At 42.0% G+C, this 22,041-nt stretch overlaps 3 protein-coding genes across 15 annotated transcripts in view; 2 read left to right on the forward strand and 1 right to left on the reverse strand.

Annotated features, from left to right (window-relative positions):
• DOCK7 (dedicator of cytokinesis 7) overlaps positions 1-3,902 on the forward strand; it is a 95,985-nt gene extending 92,083 nt beyond the window's left edge. For all 13 annotated transcript variants that reach the window (XM_064665001.1, XM_064665002.1, XM_064665003.1 and 10 more), the window contains 4 exons: positions 275-418; positions 1,257-1,363; positions 1,943-2,110; positions 3,381-3,902. In XM_064665001.1, the coding sequence (XP_064521071.1) occupies positions 275-418; positions 1,257-1,363; positions 1,943-2,110; positions 3,381-3,423 (462 nt within the window). In that variant the 3' untranslated portion in view covers positions 3,424-3,902. The remainder of the gene's footprint in view (positions 1-274; positions 419-1,256; positions 1,364-1,942; positions 2,111-3,380) is intronic.
• Positions 3,903-6,259: 2,357 nt separating this feature from the next.
• On the reverse strand, positions 6,260-18,433 carry USP1 (ubiquitin specific peptidase 1). Its single transcript, XM_064665034.1, has 8 exons — positions 18,273-18,433; positions 16,886-17,009; positions 16,432-16,539; positions 15,736-15,896; positions 14,400-15,112; positions 13,158-13,328; positions 11,911-12,112; positions 6,260-7,850 (listed from the first exon to the last, which is right to left on the reverse strand). The coding sequence occupies exons 1-8, from the start codon at positions 18,431-18,433 to the stop codon at positions 7,124-7,126; spliced, it is 2,367 nt and encodes a 788-aa protein (XP_064521104.1). The 3' UTR covers positions 6,260-7,123.
• On the forward strand, positions 18,172-20,254 carry LOC135419029 (atherin-like). The gene is made up of 2 exons (XM_064665037.1): positions 18,172-18,466; positions 18,670-20,254. The coding sequence occupies exon 2, from the start codon at positions 18,706-18,708 to the stop codon at positions 19,339-19,341; it is 636 nt and encodes a 211-aa protein (XP_064521107.1). The 5' UTR covers positions 18,172-18,466; positions 18,670-18,705; the 3' UTR covers positions 19,342-20,254.
• Positions 20,255-22,041: the final 1,787 nt, after the last annotated feature.

Below are 22,041 nucleotides of genomic sequence, written 5' to 3' on the forward strand. Positions count from 1 at the left end.
AGTGACCCAAAGGGACGTGAGTGCCACTTAGAAGAGTCTCAGAGAGCTCTTGAGTACCCAGCAACACATTTAAAAATCAAACTCGGTCTTGATGTTGCTAAACCAAGACTGAGATGATCTGTTTCTGCATTGCATCTGCTCTGACTGTCAGTCCTGTCGGTGTCCTCCCCCACTTGTTGTGCTGCCTCACCGTGCCCTGGGTGTTTCTGAAGGTCTGTGCCTGGTTGCCAATCTCAGCCATAACCCACATCTTCTGTTCTGGCCACTTCCTCAGATCATTTTGACGCCCATTGAAGTTGCCATTGAGGACATGCAGAAGAAAACACAGGAATTGGCTTTTGCCACCCACCAAGACCCTGCAGATCCAAAGATGCTGCAGATGGTGCTGCAGGGATCAGTAGGTACCACAGTGAATCAGGTGAGGATCGCTGTTCAAGCTGGACACTCTGGGATGGTCCATATCACTCTGTGCCTTGCATGTGCCTTATTTCTGAATTACCTTGGAATTTTTTCCCCATTCACTCTATGGGATGTGTTTAAGGTCACTGGTAGGTCTAGAACAGCTGGTCTCAGTGATTTTGCCATGTGAGTAGAAGTCCTGAAAATGCTGAAAATGGCTGGAAAGAGACATCTTTCACTCAGTTATCTGCTCCGTCCTTGCACTTACATTTATTTTTGCCTGCTTCTCCTCCTCCCTGTTTTATTGCTTTCCCTTTGGTTAGCCAGCCTCTGGTGGGTGAAAGCAGTTTTGTGTCCTGTTGTGGGTTCCAAACAAAATGGAAAGCAAAACTAATGAGTGAGCAGAGAAAAACTGAGGAAAAACTGAGGGAATATGAGTAAAGCACAATGCACAAACTGGAAAAAAACCAGCTGGAATTCCGAGTTCTGGGTTGAGTTTGCAGTGCTGGCAAACACTTCCAGGGTTCCATCTGTATTGTTTAAACTTTGCCTTAGTTGTGAGTTGAGCAAACTTTGTCAGGAGTCCTTATAAAGGAAAACAAGTGTAGAATCTGTGCAGTTTCTCACACTGTTTTCCAAAAGCAGGGTTTTATTTAGAACTAAAAAGGCCTAAAAGAGATTCAGTTGTCGTGATGTTTGGTGGTTTATGCCAGATTTACCAGCTGCAGGTCTTCAAGATGCTTTTCTGTAAGGAAATGTTGTGTTTTATGGATGTTTCTACGTGTATGAGCTTTCTCCTGTGATTGGATACAACAGACAGTTCTGAGAAACTCACTTTTTTACTTCTGCTCCTACAGGGACCATTAGAAGTTGCACAAGTTTTCTTGTCTGAAATACCCAACGATCCAAAGCTCTTCAGACATCACAACAAACTCCGGCTCTGTTTCAAAGACTTCACAAAAAGGTAAGGAATGTGCTTCCCAAACCACCTGCAAACTGCAGACTCAGTACAGCATTTTTACAAGCACCCAGAAATTTAAAAAAAAAAAAATGGAATAAAAATGTTCTGAGCAAATAGATCCAGTGGCAATGCAGAATAAATGGCATTGCTGATACAGTTCCTTTCATACCCTTTAATTAAATTACAAGCAAGCAGAGGAGTTCCTGATGAACATCCCAGTCTGCTACTTATTAATATTCCCTGATTGTATCCATCTTTAAATCCTCTGGAACTGGAAGTGGCTTTGTGAAGATCAGCTTTTCGTTTCTCCTCAGAGAGGATAAACATAACTAGAGAGTAAATTACAATAAAAAAGGAGTTGTCACTCTGGAAGTGAAATGGAAATTGGAAATATGACACCCTCTCCTTCCCCCACGGACACCAGGAGGTTTAGCTGTGTATGTCACCCAAAAGCCAAGATAGAAAAGGATTTTATGTCATCCCAGAGGAACAGAATGGATTTTTTTGTACTATTAGATTAACAAATCAGCAGCAACCAGGTCCTTTTAGCCATGCCCAGGTTTCACAGGGTTTGTTTCCCAGGTGTGAAGACGCTCTGCGCAAGAACAAGAGCCTGATCGGGCCAGACCAGAAGGAATATCAGCGGGAGCTGGAGCGGAATTACCACCGGCTAAAGGAGGCCCTGCAGCCCCTCATAAACAGGAAGATCCCCCAACTGTACAAGGCAGTGCTGCCAGTCACGTGCCACAGGTGGGTGTTTGATTTTCCTCTCTCAGCAGGGATAAGGAGAGTGGAAAACCAGGGATTGGGGTGTCTGATATTCCCAGTGAACCTGCAGCATCTGTTTGGTTTCAGTTGTAGCTCTTTTGGTTGAGTCCATCCCTGTCCCTCCTGTCCTGCCTTAGAGCACATCCCAGCAGCTGTGGCAGGTGGTGTTTGCAATGTTCCTTTTGTTCTTTGGCTGTGACAATTCTTTTTTTTTGTTTCCATCCCACATCCCATTCTTCTTAGATGCAAAACCATCCTCACTGTGGCAGGACTTTGACACTGGTTTATTCCTAGTGAAACTGGGATGAGGCACTCCAGGGGCAGGCAGGGTGGAAAAATAATTGGTGTCTTCCATGCTGGAAGGCCAGGAAGGTGAAATCTGGGCTTTTTGTTTGTCTGCAGTGAGACAGAACATAAAACCTCCACGGGGAATCAGAGGATCATAGAGGGGTTTGGGTTGGAAGGAACCTTAAAGCTCATCCAGTTCCACCCCCTGCCATGGGCAGGGACACCTTCCACTATTCCAGATTCCTCCAAGCTCCATCCAACCTGGCCTTGAACACTTCCAGGGATGGGGAATCCACAACCTCCCTGGGCAGATCAGAGGATGAGGCAGGTCATGGATAAAGCAGGTCAAAGCCCATATCAAAAAGGTGGCCTTCGCTCCCTGTCCAGGTTTGGGATGTTTTAATCTCTCCCCAGATCATGCACTAGTATCTCAGCTGCCCTCTGGAGGCAGTTTTCACTGGCTGGGAATGGTGGGAATACCAGTGCTTCCCTCCCTACCCAGCTGGGAACTTAGAAGCACTTTTGGCTTGGTAATTATTATCTAATCTTGTGAAATTCAGCCTGTGCAGGGAACCTAATACAGGTGTGATATAGAATATCCTGAGAATTACAGAATATCATGAGTTGGAAAGGACCCACAAAGATCATCTAGTCTAACGCCACATATTCCTGAAAAATTGCACTTATATCTGTATTTGAAAGACTTAAATAAGATTTCAATAGGGCAGGTGGTTTGTGCTGCTTCCCTTGTGTACACATGAATTAAACCTTCTGTCAGTTTTCTGGGTGGTTGGATGGTACCACATCCAAACCCAAACACAATTCACTGGAAAAGCAATGAGTTCATGCCAGTGGAGTTAATTTTTGTAGAAAATACTGGAAGTCAAGTACAGAGTCATTCATCTGATGAGGCTTATTTCACCGTGGAAAATCTGAGCTCATCATTGTATTTTCTCTCCCTCAGAGACTCCTTCAGCAGGATGAGCCTTCGCAAAATGGAAATCTAAACGAGTTAAAAACCAAAATAAAAAAAAAAGCACTTAAAAATTAAGGTTTTGAAAAGAAAAAGAGCCTTGTTATCAGCGCTGGGAATCAAAGAAGTTTTATTGTGAAATAAAACTTGGACTTCATCCTGGACATCCCTCACACCTCTTCCTCCATCAAAGTGTTCAGTGGCCAAAAATCATTATGAATTGTCAAATGTAGACTTAACAATGTTTGGAAAAAAAAAATCATGGCAGTGGTATCCAGAGTATTGGTGATGAGCTGTAAACTTACCTGTTTTTTAAGGCATTTTTATGACTCAAAGGTACACTAAACGCATTTACCTTTATTTATAGCATTACCTAATGTTAAATTTATTTACTTTTAGTTCCTATATTTAATTTATATTAGGACCATACGCAAATGCATTTTGGAAGTTTTTAATGTAGTGATGATGGTTATTTTGATGGTACTATTAAATATGTGAATGTTTACACTTTAATTCCCTGTGCATTGGACTTCAGAGCTCACCATCCCTGGGGAAAAGGTTCAGAGAAAGGTAAGTCTTACGGCAACACTTATTAACCAAGTGGTGATTTTTTTATTATCCCAATCCTTTTTCTTTGGTAACTTTGCTGCAAAGAAAAATAATTCCATCTGTAGCCAGCAGAAGGCTGGATGGAGGCACATGTTGGTACCACTTCACCTCCTCCAGTACTGTGAGGTGGAGTTCCAGCTTGATTTCTGTGTGTACATGGTCATTTCCACCAGCTGGGAAGTACAAACATCTCCTCATCACTTGGAATTAGCAGTGTCCATGCAACTAAACTGCTTTTTGTGTCCCTTTTTTAATTTAAAACCTAATTTCATGGGGAAAAAAGAACATAAAATGATATCACAGTTAAAAGTGTACATAGAAAGCATTCTTTGCATTGTTATTAATGTAAAGAAAACGTGTTTTACAGCAGTGATTTTGGAGCTGAGTACTCAACGCCTAAATCTGGTCCTTTATATTTTTCTTCTCTGTGTTGAACAAAGTCCCTTGGAAGAGGTGGTATGTGATTGAACACAAGCTTATTCTCTCTATATAAATACCTACATATGCATCTATATATGTGAATACACACAAAAAGTGAATTTGATAAACATACTCTTTATATATATATATATATAAAAGTAGAAGGTTTATACATGAAGTGCCCACCTTCCTGCAGCAGCAGTGATGGCTTAGGTGGGGTCTTTGTTGTCCTTGATACTTATTTCAGGTTGTTTGAAGTGCTGTGGCCAAGGGGTGTGTTGGGAAGGTACAGTTCTGCTGATTTTCCCTCCTTCTCTCAGGCTTTTATTCCAACAGCTTCACAGATTTTGGGAGTGTTAAGTGTGTCCATCTCTGACCATTTCCTTGGAACATGAATAATCCTGAACTAGTTGTGTCACGGGATGTAACACAGAAGCACCTGCCTAAAGAAAAACTCCAACTCTGACCTTTTAAGGGATATTTAAAGCCCAAGGGTGTTGACAAGGCTGTGGAAGCATTATAAGAGTCAGGGACTCTCATAATGGAAAATATTAAGGGAGGAGGGAGTGGCTTTGCAAGACATCTACAGGAAGAGGCATTGAAAATATTTACACAGTGAAAAAGGGGGAACAAATCCAAATAAGCATGAAAGAGTGAAACTTTAATTTACAGCAGTCCTACTCCAGGACATGAGTTACTGCAGCAAGTGGTGAGTTCAGGAGGGTGGCAAGTGGTGCTCAAGTAAATCTCAAAAAAACCCCACCCCCTGCTCCCTCTCCCTGTGCCAGAGGAGTGTTTTTCATTCAGCATCTTTCTGTTCAGCTGCCACAAAGAATCTCCCACGCTTTATGCTATGATGGAAGACAGCTGGGTCTTCCTCACATTTTATTTTGTTGTATATAATGGCATTTTGTTTCCTTGGAAACACTCCTGATCCTGAAGTTGAATGAAAAAGATAATTCCTGGGTCAGGTGTGGAAAAATAAACTTTCATTTGCAGGCTGAAATTCAGCAAACCTTAAAAAATTGCATTCTGTAATAGGATGGGGCTGCCCTTGCAAGGTAAGATCACTGTTATTTTTTTAATGTAGCTATATCTTGGTTTAGACTTTGAAATTATTTATTATGATGCAATGCTTTCGAAAAGGAAAAAGTCTTAAGAGCATTTGTCATTCCAGCTTTTTTATCTAGGATATGCTGCAAAGTCAAGGCTTGTACAACAATCAGAAGTTGACACTAACATGGAAAATACACTAAAGATACTTTTCCTGAGTTACCTCAGTGTTTATACAACATTATAATAAAAGGTTGTAAAAATTAAGTATTGCAGAATTAACTAGGTAAAGGGTTTTAGGGCTTTTCCTGTAAATAAATTAATTTGTATTAGAAAAAGGTTAAATGTATCCAGGAAACCAGGGCATACTCACATCCTGACTATCATCTTCCCTTGTCTCTCTGCAATCTTCATGTCTTTCTGTCCATCCCATGACAATTAAACACTCACCTTACTTTGTGTCATATTGGTTAAGACTCTGTCAGTTAATAGGATTCACCTTAAATTGTCTAACAAACAATTTGGGATTTTCATCCCTAGTATTTAGTGCAGACATTTTTGGTTTTTGCCATAATCATCTGTTTACCCTGAACCTGACACCTCTGGTCATCAAGTGCCTTCAGGTGAGGATCTGCTGTACAAGAATCAGTTAAAAAAACCCCACAGAATGTTAGTTTTAAAATCTTCCATTTCTTTAAGATAATTTCCCACCCTTTTTATAACTGTTCCCAAATCACTTCCACTTTGTCTTCCCCCCCAACACAACAGTCTGATCTGGTTGTCTCAGATGCGTATCATAAGTTTTTTATTTCATATATACATTCTTAACAAAGCATCAAAGCCAAATGCTTTCGTTTTCCTATTTTGCAGTGAGCTCAGGTACAAATTAACTGTTGTAAGGTCACCACTAAGTTCCAAACCCACCCAGACACATATGCAGATTAGAGGGCTCCACTCTTCAAAGTACAAAATTATTTTAATTACACTACACTCTGCCCCTGTGTCGACATATTAATCACACCTATTTACACTTTGCCCTTTAACACCTATGCAACAAGATGCAAATTAGACCAGTCAAGCATTTCTATGAAGTTCAGGTCCCTCCAATGCACTAAACAAGGTTCCAAGACCATTTTCCTTGTGCTCTAAGTTGCACAAAGCAGGAAGGAAAAGGATCAGGAGAATAAACCATGTCGGTTACCCAAAGACTAAATATGAAGTGTTACTTCCCAAGTTACAAAAATACACAACTTCTGGTGAAATTTGCTAGTTAATATACATTTACTCTGGGGTATGAATACAAATAAATTTTATTAAAAAAAAAAAAGCTAATAATACAATAGGCATGTCTGAGACCTAGAGCTGCGTTAAAACCACTACTGGGTGCTGTAGGATTTGTTTAGGATCTATACAAACTGGTATTTCTAAAAGGTTGCAGCACTATTCTCCAGCAGAAAATTAAGGTGTGAGTCAAGTTCTATGTCCTGTTTTGTTAATTCAAGTTGAGCCACTTTACACTGAAGAAAAAGACCAAAAACATGAAGAATCAGTAGCTTCAAAAAACAAAACAGCCGTTTCTTCCAGGTAGTTTGGATGCAAATCAGACCAAGAGGTGTATGCAAATCCTGAATATTTACAGTCAAAATACAGTATCACTCTACAATTTTCTTATAAAACAGTAGGTAAGGAGTCGATGTAGATGATGACGTCGGAGAAAGAGAATTCAGAAAGTCCTTTTCTTCTGTAACCTTTACTTCGGAGTCATCGAAGAGCAGCCACTTGCCCTCGTATTCCTTGAGGCTCTGGAGCACATACAGAGCCTTGTTTTCCAGCCCGCTGGCTCCCACCCCGTTGGCCTCGCTGTGCTCTGTGCCATGCTCAGCATTCCCTGTGCTGCGCTCGGGGCTCCTGCTCTCCGTGACCACGCTGAGGAACTTCTCGGGGTTGGCTGGTTTGTTGGGGTACAGGTCACAGTCAGACTTGCTCTTCTGCCCCCCAAGCAGTCCCACAGCTTCCATGTTCTTCTTGCTAAGGACCTTCCCTGGCTGGGCAGCACCGTTGACCCTGAAGGAGACCTCTCCGTCATCGTAGTCGTCGGTCACAGCTCTGGCCTCCTCCTCGTTGAGCGGCTCCGGTTTGAGCACGGCGTACGTGGGGTTGGCCATGAAGGTGCCCCTGTCCAGCTCCAGGCTGCTGAGATCTGTGATCTTGACAGAGGCTGTGTAGTGTCCACTGCTGATGGTGATGCCGCTGTGCATGACCACAGCAAATAATCCATAGGTGTCGTTGGTGGGCCTGGTGCTCCACTCCTCCAGGGACAGCTTGAGTGGCGTCAGCAGCGGAGTGTTGATCTTGGACAGGCCCCCGTAGCAGTCAAACCTTCACAAGGGAGACACAAGTTAAACCCTTTCCCAATAAACACCACTTTAGGCCCATAGGCCCACCTGTTATTTTCCACATGTGATCAGGAGAAGCTTCTCCCTTCTCACTTTCTATCACCAACATCTGTCCCAGGCACCCCTGGTCAGTAAAGGCACTTTTATGACTGTATAATGGTAAATTTTACAGCCTAGGAACTGTAAATTTTAATAATTTAAGAGACTCCCTTTTTCTAAAGTATCAACTAAATTAATTTTTAAATAGTGGTGATAAAAATAATTAGGCTAATTGTTATCATTCCTGCTTCTATCCATGCACAAACACCTGCACTCCCCCAGACACCACTCTGCTTAAAAAGCAAAATAAAAACCTCAACAGCCAAGGCTGAAATAAGGAGGGTTGGAGTTTTTTCCCCTCCTGAAAGAGTCATTTGCTGAATAAATACAAATCTATTTTACTTTCAAGTAGCTTTAGTATCACATAGAAAATCTGAGTGGTTTTTCTCAGATCCCCTCAGTGATGAGTAAACTTACCAACACTTGCTACCAGAGATTCCTCATTGCCTGTCCTGTGGTATTCCATTTTTTTCAAGCAATTCTCTGGCTGATTTACTTGGAAAAGCATTTGGTATTCCAGAAATACTCAGCATTTTGTTCATAGTGCACAAATTTACCATGAGAAAAGTTTAAGTCCTTTCATTACAAGGATCTTCTACAGAGTTTGAAAAAAAAATATTACCGAATGATTCTGATCTTGATGAGTAATATATTGCATCAGCACAAATTAATTAACCTCTTTATTTAGTGATAGGTTATGATGTCCTAATAGATTCCAGTGATGATTCAGTTCTTGCTCAACTTTCAGGGTGTTGTAGGGAAAAATCCAGGGGAATACAGGCAAGCCCTGTAAAACTAAGGTTACAAAAAGCTCACTGCTATTATTGTAAGAAAAACTATCTTGAATCCAAGGAAATTGTAGCTATGGCATAACTGCAGTAACAGACTCCTGTTTTCCTGTGTTTAGTTTTGATTCTGCTTCTCATCATTTCACTCGTGTTCACAGCCATAAACCCTGATAAACACATTTACACACACCCACAGATCCTCAGTCACTCTCATTAACTGAAATCTCACTTTAGACCTAAGCTTACCATAAACATTTGATTCCACCAAAAGGAACACAAAGAGCATATAATCAGAAATAATAAAACTTAAATCTTCTGAAAATCCCTATTGTTAGTAGCCAGAAATATTCAGAAGACAGTCAAGAAACAGATAAACTGCTTGCTGATACTCCAGATCAGAAACCCAGTTCCACTCAAGCACACTGTGACAATCATATTCACACAAAACAGTAAAAAGCAGGGTCTGCCTTTCTTCTGAATGAGATCCAGCATCAAAGATTTGGAGAGGAGGAAATAAGAGAGGAAATCTTTTCCTATTAGCTTTTTGTTCTTCTTAATGATAAGAATCTGAAGACAGAAAAATTGTATGCCAAGTACTCTGCCTGCTCTGACTGATGCACTTCACACAGAGCAAACCTGATTTCTGCAGCTACATCTTTTGAGGCTATAAATTAACCTTACCCACTGTACAGAATTTCACAAAACAAAAAGCTGATTTTCTCACCAACTGCTAAATTTCTATAGTGGAAATGCTTAATTACGTATCACCAGTTACACATTTCTCCTTCAGAGCTTCACAGCCTGAGCACACATGGCCTATGATTTTTCCACACACAACACACACTCTTGCCAAAGAGAATTACTCATCCCCAGGCAAGTAGATTTTCACACTGGCTGCTTTATTTTAAAACAAACACTTTGCAAACCAGCATCTAGAAAACATGAATAAAGTCCCTATTAACTGCAAATATTTACATTACCCTTCGTTTCTCTTCATTTATTTACAACTCAGTCATCAGAGAACTCAGTAGAGCACAACTGAGCAGACAACATTTCCAAATTTTTATGGGGGCTAAGGGAAGTTGTATGAAGAATCTTAGTTTAAAAATTTAAGTAAGTTTGAAGCCAGTAAAACAGTTTGTTACTACTTTTAGCAATGACATGGTTTTGTCCAAGATAAAAAATTCAAGTCAAAACCCAGGGGACTCTTCTACGCAGTTTCAGCTTCATCACTGACTCCAGTTGCACACTGATTTTTCCACTCTGACTTCCTTAATCTCTGGTTGCCAGCCCTTGGCAGAAAATGTCTGGCATGACTGAGGACACAGGAGGAAAACCACAACAGACTGGATTCACTCTGACCTGGATATTGGTCTGAGTATTTTGGAGCTCAAGGTTGCCAAGGCAGAAGAGGTGAGTGGCTCAGGAGATGGCTGCTTAACCTGAAAGTGCTTCCCCATGGAAACAAAAAGATAGGAAATAGAGGAGCAAATGGAAGATAATAATCAGGTTTCCTTTCAGGTTGTATTTTTTTCAATAGCCTATAATCATACCAGGATTCCATCCCACATCAAGGGCTATTTTTAAGTGTGCAACTTTAAGTCAATATATATTAAGTCTATATATATGAAGTCAATATTTAAGTCAAATATGATGGACATCAATGAAAAGACAATTTTGTATGTTACGATCCTGGATTTGTACGAAAAGGCATTGCAGAGACAGAGGAAGCTTCCCTTCTACTTTGTCAGAAACCTGGATATTCCTAAAAAAATACTACAAACCGGCAGACTGAGAAATGTACCTTTAACAATCTTAGCAAACTACCTGTAAAAACGTAACAATATCATCCTCAGCACTGGATATTTCACAAATCTTAAACTGACCACAGTTACCAGCACTTGCTTAGAGAGCACCCTCTGACAAATCATCTGACAACTCAGATGTGGTATTTTTATCTAAAATATTGGTGACACAACTATTATAAACTAAATTCCATGGCAGACATCATGCATGAGGCTTCCTGCTGGTGAGGTGGCTCTGAATGTCTAAAGCCAAGTGAGGGGGAAATGCAGCACACAGGGAACTTGGGGATAAAAGGCCAAACTAATTTGTGCCTAGAAAACTTACTGCCCATCCAAAGGCTCAGAGGCTGCAATAAATGGTGTGCCAATTTCCTAAAAGATCTGGGGGAATATTTTATAGTTCTAAGAAGTTTCTCCTGATGACGCTTTCTGTCATTTTTCAGTATTTAAATCTCAGTGGAGAAATGGAGTTTACTGCAAAATGCTGAGTATAAATTGTCATGACACTGATTTATGTACGTGCAGTACTGTAGGGATGGGTTTTTCTTTGGTTTTTCCTCCCATCCCAATTCTTAAGTATGAAAAAAACCCCAAACAAAACCACTCACAACCTCTTTCAAAACATAAGGATTACAAAAATTATAACATCAAACACTGATTTCTCAGTAGTTGAACATTAGTGAGGCTGATATTACTGTATTTTTAAATTAATATATCAATTTTTTGGTGTGTTAGCTCTTTAAAATATTTACCTGCTGAGTTTTCCCCCACAGATTTTAGTGCTCACATTCAGGTAGAGTACTAAAATTTGTATTGTAAAAATTGCAAAAAATTTGTACTAACGGTATTTTTTAAGGAATTGATCAATTTTGGGTAATGAGTGTTAGCTCTTTAAAATGTTTAACTCCTGATTATTATTATTCCCCACTCACATTCATTTTTTTAGTACTTACATTCAAGTAGAGACTGGCTGTGACCATAAAATTTATATTTGTTCTAATTACTTGTTCTGTTAAAGTACTTAAAGCGGCCTCTAAACTCACAGGGACAGGTGATATTTAAAGTAAACAAAGTTTTAAGAAAGATCAATAAATCAGGCTGTTTTTAAAGAGTACAGCTAAAAAATTTTTGTCAAGAAGTCTCCTAAAAGTCAGTTTTCCTGCAGGTAATTTCTGCCACTGCTCGTAAGAACAAAAAGCCTTTATGAAATCAGGGGCTGCATCCCAACGATTTAAGTTCATTTCAATCTGGAAATGTGCTTTTGGCAAAGTTACAAAGCATTTTCAACTCCTGTGATAAGATTTCCCTTCCTCCAGGACACTGTTTCATAACACAGTCAATGCATACTCACTCCAAGCCACTGGCAGCAAAGCACTTCAAGTGAATTGTTATAACTTCGGGCATTTTATCGAATAAAAGGCTGCGCTCGGCTTCCGTGTAGTGATGGCAGTTCTCACAGAAATATTTGTCCTCTCCCACAATCCTTTCCACTGAGGCAAACTGTGAAATTGCCCATTTCAGCGTCTTCGTTTCTGTTTTTGGCTCTGGAGAAACTAGAAAAGAGAATCGTTACATTCACAGATAGACCAATATTTACATTTCCAATGGGTCCCACCAGAACAACAACAAAACAAAACATGTCAAGACAGGCTCAAAAACGACAACACTGTAAAGAACACTCAGTATGTGTGAAATAGATGTATTTGGAGCATTTCAGGAAGGGATGAAAGTATCTCTTACTTTAAATCTAAGGTTTTCCCAAAGCTTGTTTCAGATAACACAGAATAATTCTGTGGAAACTGGGTCCATGAATTTCACTTATTAGGGCAAACATCCAAAATAACTAGAAAGTTCCCTTTCACTTCTTACGTTTTGCCTCCCCTGCCACCCTCACACTGCTGACAGGATCACCTACACTGACAGCAGCATTTTACACATTAACATTTCCCCACACATTTTACTCTGAGTCCTTCACCAAAATGGGGAGTAAAGGCAGTAAAAGCTGCTCCAAATTAATTCCATGGGAACTAAAATTAAAAGTCTCCATTTCAAAATTTAGTATTATCATGCTTACTTTTTATAATACCTAAAAACTATGAATAGATCAATAAAATTTGTGAAAGAGACCAGAGAATTAACATTGACAAAGATAAAACAAATGCTACTAAGGCAACAACAATCTAATACACTAAAAAAAATTTTAGAGTAATTAACAAAAAAAGCTGGGTTGTCTTTTAATTTTTGAGGAAAAAGTGCAAATATTTCTTTTAAGAAAAAAAAGCAGAAAAATTCCTTATCCAGGAAGAACGGGAAGACCTACATCAAAGAAAATACTTATTTATAAGCAGAAAAACATGTACCAAAGTGAAGGACTGTAAGCAGTGCATGCTATGTGTTAAGATTCGAAACAATTTTAATATTATCTGGATCTGTCAACGGTGTTTCCAAAGTCTAAAGTTAATCAGGATAGGAGATAAGAGCCTCTAATTTTAGTCAGCACAAACAGGAGCCATGTTCCTTGATAACCACAGCACTGTCCTTCCCCATGGCTGGCTGAGGCAGAAACACCTCACACCCCTTTCTGAGACAATTACTTACTTTCAGAACTCTCTTCAGCTTTAGAAAGTTCATCTTCTTGCACTGGAACACTGATGTCCTGAAAATCTTCTCTCCTTTCAGTAAAGCACTCACATTCCAAACACCTTGTCCTCAGCACTAACTGGCCCTGGAACAGTTTCTCCACCAGTTCAAAGACAGCCAGTTCTGTACCTAGAGAAAGTACATGTCACATCACTGAGCAAGCTGCACTTTATTCCAAAGACTACCTTCGGCTATCCGTGGAAAATGACCATGGCCTTTTAGGGATCCCACATAGGAATTAAAACCAAACTACGTATCGTGCAGTTTTCAGAGTATCATCTACTAGTAAGTAAATACGGAGCCTCTGTCTCTTGGCCCTCAAACTTTAATTTCTGTTTTAAGATTGAGTGCTTGTTTTATACTTTAAGTGTGGCATTCTGGAATATTTGTCACCAATGCACTGACTTCTTAGTATGGACTATCAGCCTCCTCAAGGAGCGTCACATGTGTGGGTTTGGCTGGTTTCTATTTATTCTCAGTGTTCTCCTCCAATGCTTTCTAAATTTGTTGGCCAGTTTTGGTCAGATATGCTGAAGAAATGCAGATCTCAAAGATTCTGCATTCCTTCAATTTTTTATAAAATTGGTGGGTGGGTCAGAAAGTTCCAAATTGTTAAGTACTGAATTCATACTGAGCCCCTTCTCTCAACAGATACCTTGTTTCATTGACAAAAAATCCATACCTGCCAGCCACTTAGAATATGTAATACATCCTGTGTCCTTCCTAGTTCTTGGGAACATTGGGAATATGGGACAAAACTAAGGAATAGGGAGGGAAGGAGATAATATTGTTTGTAAACTTGGGCACAAAGCCATGGCCAATGGAGTTTGATTCTGTTTGCTTCTGACCAGCATCTTCCTTTAAATCTTGAATCCATCTGCTATGTCTATGGATGACAAAAATTAGTGATAATACAAACCTGGCAATGTTATGCCTTTTTTTTTTTATACATATATATGGTACAATGATTACAGAATGTTAGAGGAATACCTCGAGATCTAAGCTAAACAGGTCAAGTTATAAAAAAAAAAATTACAAACATGTATAAAAATAAATTCTTGTTCCTAAAAATCTTCTTCAATTCCTGAAAATCTAATTTTGTGTTTAGAGCTCTGCAGGCTGTGCAGTCTGAAGACTGACTTCCCACGCATTGTACTTTCTTAATCATACTAATTTTAAGCCCATCACTTGTGCACCAACCTTCCTTTTTTGGTTCTTTTTCAGTTCCCTTTTCATGGTGGTTTTCCACAGGAGATGCTGGTTCATGATATTCTTCTTTACTGTCACCATTTTCGCACTTGGTAGATGACTCTTCGAGCTCACAGTCATATTCTTTTCCTGGGTCTTTGGATCCCAGGTTTGTAGTTAATTTTCCTAGACTATAAAATTTGGACAGAATGCTGGGCTGTTTGCATGGGGATTTTAACCAGTTTAACCTAAGCCGTGACTTTTTCTGCGTGGGCTTCGCGCTCTCGCTGTCCCCGGAGCACTTGGCGATGGCGTCGCTTTGGGTTTCCAACTTCTCCCCCGTCGCTTTCCTCTTTGACCTGGTCTGCCTTTGATTTTCCTCTGCTGCAGTGTGCTCTTTTGACACTTTGGATTTTTTCTTGGCGTTGCCGCCCTCGGTGTCACTTTTCCTTTTCCCGTGTCCCTTGAGCAGCTTGTCCTCGGCCGCGTCTCCATCATGGCTGCTCGGAGTGGGATCCTCCTCCTCGGCAGCGCTGCCGGTCCCGTTGCTCTCAGGGATTGGGTTGAGTTTTTCCTCCAGTTTAGCTGAAGGCTCCTCCATGGGCAGTTTGTTCAACTCTTCCTTCTTCAGCAGCTGACATGTTTCCTGGATGTTTCCCAGGATACACTGTAGGACTTCCTGGGCATCGTGCTGCAGGTACCCTTCATACATGGGGTTCAGCTCTCTAGGGAAAAGAAACAAGCAGAGCAATGAGGATTAGTTATTCTTTGCTAACCGGGTAACATGATTTGAGATTTAAATTAGGGAGTTAGACGGAAGTCATGGAGGGTCCTGTCCAGGCCTAGAGAGGAGTCCTCTCTGTCACAGAGTCATGGGAAAGTTCAGCCTTAGGCATTTAAACACTCACTGAATTGCAACCCAGTGGTGCAGCTTCTCAGGTCAAAGAGAATCCTTCACCATCCCTGGAAATGTTCAAGGCCAGGTTGGATGGGGCTTGGAACAACCTGTGATGGTGGAAGGTGTCCCTGCCCATGGCAGGGGGTAGAACTGGATGATCTTTAAGATCCCTCCCAACCTAAACCATTCCAAAGGTCTATGACACTTCTGTACCTAAGGCTAAGCACTGTTTTAAACCCTCTTCTGCATTTAAATGACACTCTTACAAAGTTAAAATTTACTTCAGGTTTCTGACATCATGGAGGTAACAATAAGCACGAAAAATTTACTTCCTATAAGGCCACACCAAATTTGAGACCATCTACCTTCCACCAGCCTCTGAAACTGTGCAATGGCAACAACCTGGAAAAGTCAGGAGCAAACCCTGCCAACACTTAGGGTGATTTGTACCTGAGGGTGTTCAGGAGCCTTCGGGGCTGAGTAGCAAGTTCATCTGTGTACTTTTCTGGGTTTAGAAGAAAACTGGCTTGAAGCTGCTCAACTGACAGAATCAAGGAGTGCAAGCTGCAGATGAGCTCGTAACTTGCCAGGGGATCTTCTTTACAACTTCCCTGCAATAACAATGTAAAAAGAACAAAAACACTTGCAGTTTTGTCTGTAACAAGTTAAACTTTTATCTCCTGCCCTCCCTTAGTTTTCTAACAGATATTGGACAGGTTTTTTTGTGTGCCATGGGAAGCAGGTGGGTTTCAGACAATATATTTATTGTTCTTTTCAAAGTGGAAAACAAACATAAAAGCCAAATTAGCCATTATTTTAAATCCTGAAACCATCCTTGCCGAAACTCCGATTTCCATCCACTCAAAGTACTGTATCATAATTATCTTAATGTCAAATGCATGGTGAGATATCTTCTCAAATTTCTTGTTTAAGACTTGGGCTTACAAGTTTACAGATCCTCTGAACACTCATGTTTGAACACAAGTTCAAAACAACTCAAATATATCTTTACCTGAAGTAGCACTGTAGAAAACAATGCTGAAAAATTTGTTAAGAACAGAAGAAATCAGTTAGATTTTCACTAAACTTCCTGCATGCAGCCTTACTTGCAAAGTTATAAGTAAAGAACATGGGGAGATTTGTTACCTTTTCTGCCTTTTGTTCTCCTTCATCCTTCAAAGATTCTTTCTTCTTTGAAATGATGTTATATAAATGTTTTACTCCAGTTTTAAAACCAGGACAGAAATATAATACCTGAAAGCAACAGTTGAAAAGAGGAGAATAACCTGAGTAAAAGGTTACATAGAAATCCACATTTATGATCCAGCCAGCTCTGCATCTCCCCAGGCTGTGCACAGCACACAAAGATCCAGGATTTTTCACAGCAGGGAGGAGCCCCAAGTATGGAAACTGAAGAACTACCCAATCAGGACAACCTACAGTGCACACATTTCCTGCAGCAGCATTTCCCCCCCCACTGTAATTAGATTCTCTTCATACTACACCCAGACATCCATGGAATATCAAACTACAAATCTCACCCACTTGTACTTAACCAAAAAAATCCCCTTTTTGAGGTCCCCCTTGACCATGCCCTCACCTGCAGGACACTGTTCAGGTAACAGGTGTTCCCCAGGTTGTTCAAGCCCACAAAAGGCAACATGTTGTCTTTTTTCTCACAGCTGACAAGGGAGGGAGGCTGTGCTGCAGGAACAACCTGGTCACTGTGAAACAGAGAAAACAGGGAGTAAGAAACAGCTTTAGAAAAGGATTCCTTCACCTCCCATCTCAGAGCCACCTGACATAATTCATCACTAAGATACACAGCTCAAAATCACATCAAAGTGTGTCTGAGAGTATCTATATTCACTCTGGGCACTCAAACACAAACTCCTCAGCTATAACAGCAGCCAAAAAGAAACAATTTTACAAAAATCAGTCAAATCTGCTGTTAGTCCCAACACTTACTTTTCAAATAATATCAGGAGACCAGTTTAAGGAACAAAAAAAAGTTCACTTTTAAATACTTTTGTACATTCTTTGTTCATTCCTAAGGTAGAAAAACGTGTCTAGAACATGTTTTCTATCCCTGTGCCCTGCTCCAGAGTCATATAATTTCTGGATACAAAGCAAAAGAATAAAAATAGAAAAACAAAATTAAAAGAAACCAATGAACCTGACACATAATACACTGATTATCATTATTATTAATCACTGATATGTGATTAATGCACTGTACTGACACAACAGAACCAAATTTTAAAGACTCCAACTGACCACAATCAAGCAACTTTGCTTTTTCCCACTTAAATCCCCCCATTAGCAAAGAAATGGGTTGATGGATTTGCTCAGGGCTTGAAAAGCCCCAGTGAATGACAGACAGCACCACAACAAATTCATTTCCTTGCAGCAGAAACAGCCTTTAAAATCCAACATCTTTTCATTAAGACTCATCTCGCAAAAAGTTACATTTTAATATAAATAATAATATAAATAGCTCAGCAGCAGAGTAACTACTTATATTAACTCGAAACAAAGCAACTTCTTGAAGTGATCATAAAGTTGGTGCCAACTAAGACATCCACGGTGTGGCAAAGTTGTTTCCTTAAGACAGTTGTAGAAACTGGTTATAGCGATTATTTAGTTTTAAAAGAGAGTCGCTTATTCAAATGATCCCTAAAGTTTGCGCCAACTAAACATCCCACAGCGTCGCAAACTTATTTTATTCAAACAGTTATAAAAAATCAGTTATCGAGATTAGTTTGTTCAGTTCGATTAAGTTGGGTCGGGGGTTAACTTAATTTGAACGCACGTTAATTCATTCCTAAGCGCACGTTAATTCAGGCTTAAGCGCACGTTAATTTAATTTAGCGCGCGCTGCAGCACATATTTATATAAGAACACGAAACCGAGTCGAGTGGAGGACGGAGCAACACCGGACCGACACAACATCGCCACAAAACAAACTTCTCCCGCGCGGGACTCACATCTCGGCGCCTCTGAACTCCGCGCCCTTCTGCTCATTTTCCTGCGCCTCGGTAAAATCCAGCGCTCTCTTCGCCTCCTTCTTCTGGAAAAGCTTCAGCGACAGCCTGTTCTTCTTGCTGGGGCTGGCCCTGGCGGTGTCGGCGGGCAGGACGCCGGGCATGGCTGGTGCGGGGCGCGGCCGTGGCGCTCACACCTGGCGCGCACACACACACACACGCGCACACCAGGCGCCATTTACTCGCCGCGGGGCCCCCCCCCGCCGCCCTCCGCCCCGGGCTCGGGCCGCCCCCCCGCGCCCCCCGCATGTCCCCCCGCGGCCGGCGGGCCCCGGGCGGGCGGCGCGGCCGCTCCCCCCCCTCGCTCCCGTCCCTCCCCGTCCCTCCCTCACTCACTCACCGCTACATCGCGGCCCCGCTCCCGCTCGCCGTTGCCATGGAGACCGCGGGCCGCGCGCCCGCAAACTTGGCGCGTTTTTTTCCGCGCGCCCGCGAGGACCCCCCCCGCCCCCCCCCGGCGCCCCGCGCGCGCCCCGCCTCGCGCCGCGCCCCCTCCCCCGCACCAACCACCCCCCCCGCGCCGCCCGCCCCGCGAGAACGCCGGAGAGGGAGCGCGCCGCAGGGCGAGCACAGCAGCGAGAAGCCGCGCGGAGCGGCGGAGCGGTGTGCGCAGGGAGCTGGCAGTGACACCGAAGGCGCCTCGGTGGCAGCGCGCCGCCAAGAGGGGCGCGGCACGCCCGCCGCTGCATCAGGCAGCGCGACGGACAGCCCGCCGGGGGCCCTGGCTGAGCGCGCGCGGGCGCTGGTAACGGCCCGGCCAAAGGGCTCTCGGGCTCGGGCTGTACCATTCCGAGGGGACAACCCGGCCCCCCCTTCGCTGGCGCGCGGTGGATCGGTCCCGCTGTGGTCGCGCCCCCCCCAGCCGGCTCAGCCAATCAGAGGCGGCGGCTACGCCCGCCCTGAAGGGCCTTGGGCCGGTCCCGCGCCGGGCTCGGTCCCGACATGGCGTCAAAGGGCCTCTCGCTGCCGTCCCGCGCTTTTCGCGGTCGTAAATCAAGCGTTTCGCTTGTAGTCCCCGTCAGACCCCAGCTAAAAAGCTTTACCAGCGCATCTGTGGAGAGGCAATAAATAATAGTTATCACCGAAGCTGATAAGGCAGCAAAGGTGCTGTGATAGCAGCTGGGACAGATCACTACAGATCAAAAAAAAGATGGAATGTGGGAAAATGCTATAGATTAGTCCATTCTGCTCTTTAAAACTGGCCCCTCCAGGACCTGTTTATACGTTGCTGACAGAAAACCTTTATGTATAAACTCTATGAGTGACTCAGTCTGAGGACAGTCAGGAGTCAATATGTTTGTAGCTCCAGATCCATCACAGCTCCATAACACTCTTTAGAAAGGCCTCTTTCTACCTAAGACTTTTTTCTTTTTTCTTTTTTTTCTTTTTTTTTTTTTTTTTTTTTAACCTGGCTAACTATATAATTTGTTTTCAAGAAAAAATCTCTGACAGTCAAACTAATGCAAGGTGCTAAAACACATTTTGTTACCTCTGGAAGTGTATCAAAATAAATCCCAGTCCCATGTTTAACCTATAAAGACAACTGCATTTTCATTTCTTTTAAGAAAAACAATGAAATAGTTTAAATCTACTCTCAGTCTTGTATCCAAACAACTGTCCGTGGGATACACAATCATCCTGTTTATATGAAATGCCCCAATAGTTTGTTTTGGTTTCACTTGCTGTGAATTACCAATGTCTTGTCCTTACATATTCAGTGGCTTCAGTATTTCACAAATTCATCTGGCTCTGAAAATTGCTCTTTTATTTGCTCCATAAAAGGGCTTGGATTTTTCACATCTCTCTTTGGGACCCACAAGAATAATCCAAGTCCAACTATGATGCTCTGTGATTTCCCAAAAGGTTGGGAATCTTTTAAAGATTCATCTTTTATCTTGAAAATAAAGAACTCCATGTGCCAGTCACACTTTTTAAGCAGTGGTGTTAATTTTTTAATCCTCTGAAGCTAAATCACAGTTGTTTATTCCACTGGAAAACTGTTATAAAATGTTTCTAAGTTATTCACATAAGATATTTTATAGGATTAGTTTCATAACTGACTTTGAACCATGCCCAGACCTGGGTCTTGGGGAGAGTTACCGCAAATTTGAGCGCTCCAAAGCTGAAGTTCCCCAGGACAAACCCCTGCTGCCTCCCCCGAGCGTGGCACTGTGCTGCCTGCTGAGTACTAAAGCAAACTAAACCACCACAAAATCACACACTTCTTTGCAATCTTGCAATATTTTTGGATGTTTTTTTACACTGCTGTGTGAATTCATTATTATCAATATGACATATAGGTCATATTCATATGAATTATGGCAGGAATTATGTCTCTTCCAACAGTCATAGACATGCGCGCTGTACATGTTTTGCTTTTCTCTTACAAACAGAATTTCACCAAATTATGAGTGAAATATCCACATATTCCCGCAAATCCATCACCCAAGAGCCAAGGTTCAGATTCCCAAGGTATATATTGACCTAAAGATCTGTTTCCTTGGCCTGTGGGATCTCCAGAGCTACTGCATTCTCACTCAGTGTCGCTGGATTTCCTGACCAGAGCTCTGTGATATGAATTTTAGCTCCACTTAGCAAACATTGCCTGAAGTCACTGCAGTTAATAGACACTCAGGACTACAAAGGTTCTTTTGTATGAGACAACAAGAGCCTTATCCAGGTGGGTGGTGCCCAGAAGTCATGGAACTGCTTGGTTGATTAATAATGTTTCATTAAGTCCGTGTTACGCTGCCGGTTTGAGTCATCAGCTGAGGAGTCACTTCACCAGGAGATGGAAGGTGCTGGACAATGAAACTCGTGGTTGTAATGAGACAGAGTGAAATCTCTGAGTGTTTGGACCTTGAATCAATAACAGACTGGAATAAACTCCGAGGGCAGGAGTCAAGTTCCTCCAGGTTTCTTGCGCGTGATACAAAAGCACATTTGCGCAGATCACAAGTCCAGTGCCACAACCAAGGCTGTTCATCTCAATAAAAGTCTGCCCTGTCCAGTGTGCAGTTTGCCATCTGCTTTAACAAACATGAGAAAAGACTATTTATATCCAAGGATTTCACAATCTGAGGGTCTAATTCTGTATGTCGAGTAATTCCTAATTCCATGTGTTAGCTAAGCTCCAGGTGTACTTGTGCCTAGGATCACCATCGGTGACATCAGAAGGCCAAACTTTGGGCGTAAAGTCAGGCTTGTGGACATTTCCAGGCTCGTGGTGTGACTTTCAGGGGCAGTGACTGAGTGAAGGAGGGAAGGGAAATGTTTGCAGAGTATTTTTGAGAGACTGGAAGTGCACACAGCATTTCCACAGGGTGGTGATGGTTCTTTGGTCTACGTGTTACATTTCGTTTGGCTAATGAAGTCAACTCAGTTTTCATAGGTATAATGATTATTGTAATCAACGAATGCATCTGCCACACAACCAGACATAAGGAAGCCCCAGATAGTGCAGCACCTCTCAGAAAACTCACTCAGCACATGTTTGGAACAACTTTACCTGCCCTTCTTCCACAGTGTGGTGTCACCTTCCAAATGCTCCCATTAAAGAGGCCTCTGTGCCATCCTGTGCTGAGCTGTTGTGCAGCCCAGCAGAGCTACATGTCGCATTTGCTTACTGAATTATTAAAAATCAAACTTCCTGGTTTACTTTTTCTGCTGGTAATTTCATGTGATTATGTATAACCCTTACCCTTATCTAAAT

The sequence above is a fragment of the Pseudopipra pipra genome, chromosome 9 (assembly GCF_036250125.1).
Source record: "Pseudopipra pipra isolate bDixPip1 chromosome 9, bDixPip1.hap1, whole genome shotgun sequence".
Classification (NCBI taxonomy): Eukaryota; Metazoa; Chordata; class Aves; order Passeriformes; family Pipridae; genus Pseudopipra; species Pseudopipra pipra.

Bases quoted from the DNA above. Each gene is read 5' to 3' on its own strand.
- LOC135419029 (XM_064665037.1), top strand. From the start codon at position 18,706: ATGGAGACCGCGGGCCGCGCGCCCGCAAACTTGGCGCGTTTTTTTCCG.
- USP1 (XM_064665034.1), bottom strand. From the start codon at position 18,433: ATGCCCGGCGTCCTGCCCGCCGACACCGCCAGGGCCAGCCCCAGCAAG. The intron at 16,540-16,885 runs GTGAGGGCATGG...TGTTGCTTTCAG, and splicing joins ACCTGAACAGTGTCCTGCAG to GTATTATATTTCTGTCCTGG. The intron at 12,113-13,157 runs GTAAGTAATTGT...TCTCTTTTCTAG, and splicing joins AGCTGAAGAGAGTTCTGAAA to TTTCTCCAGAGCCAAAAACA.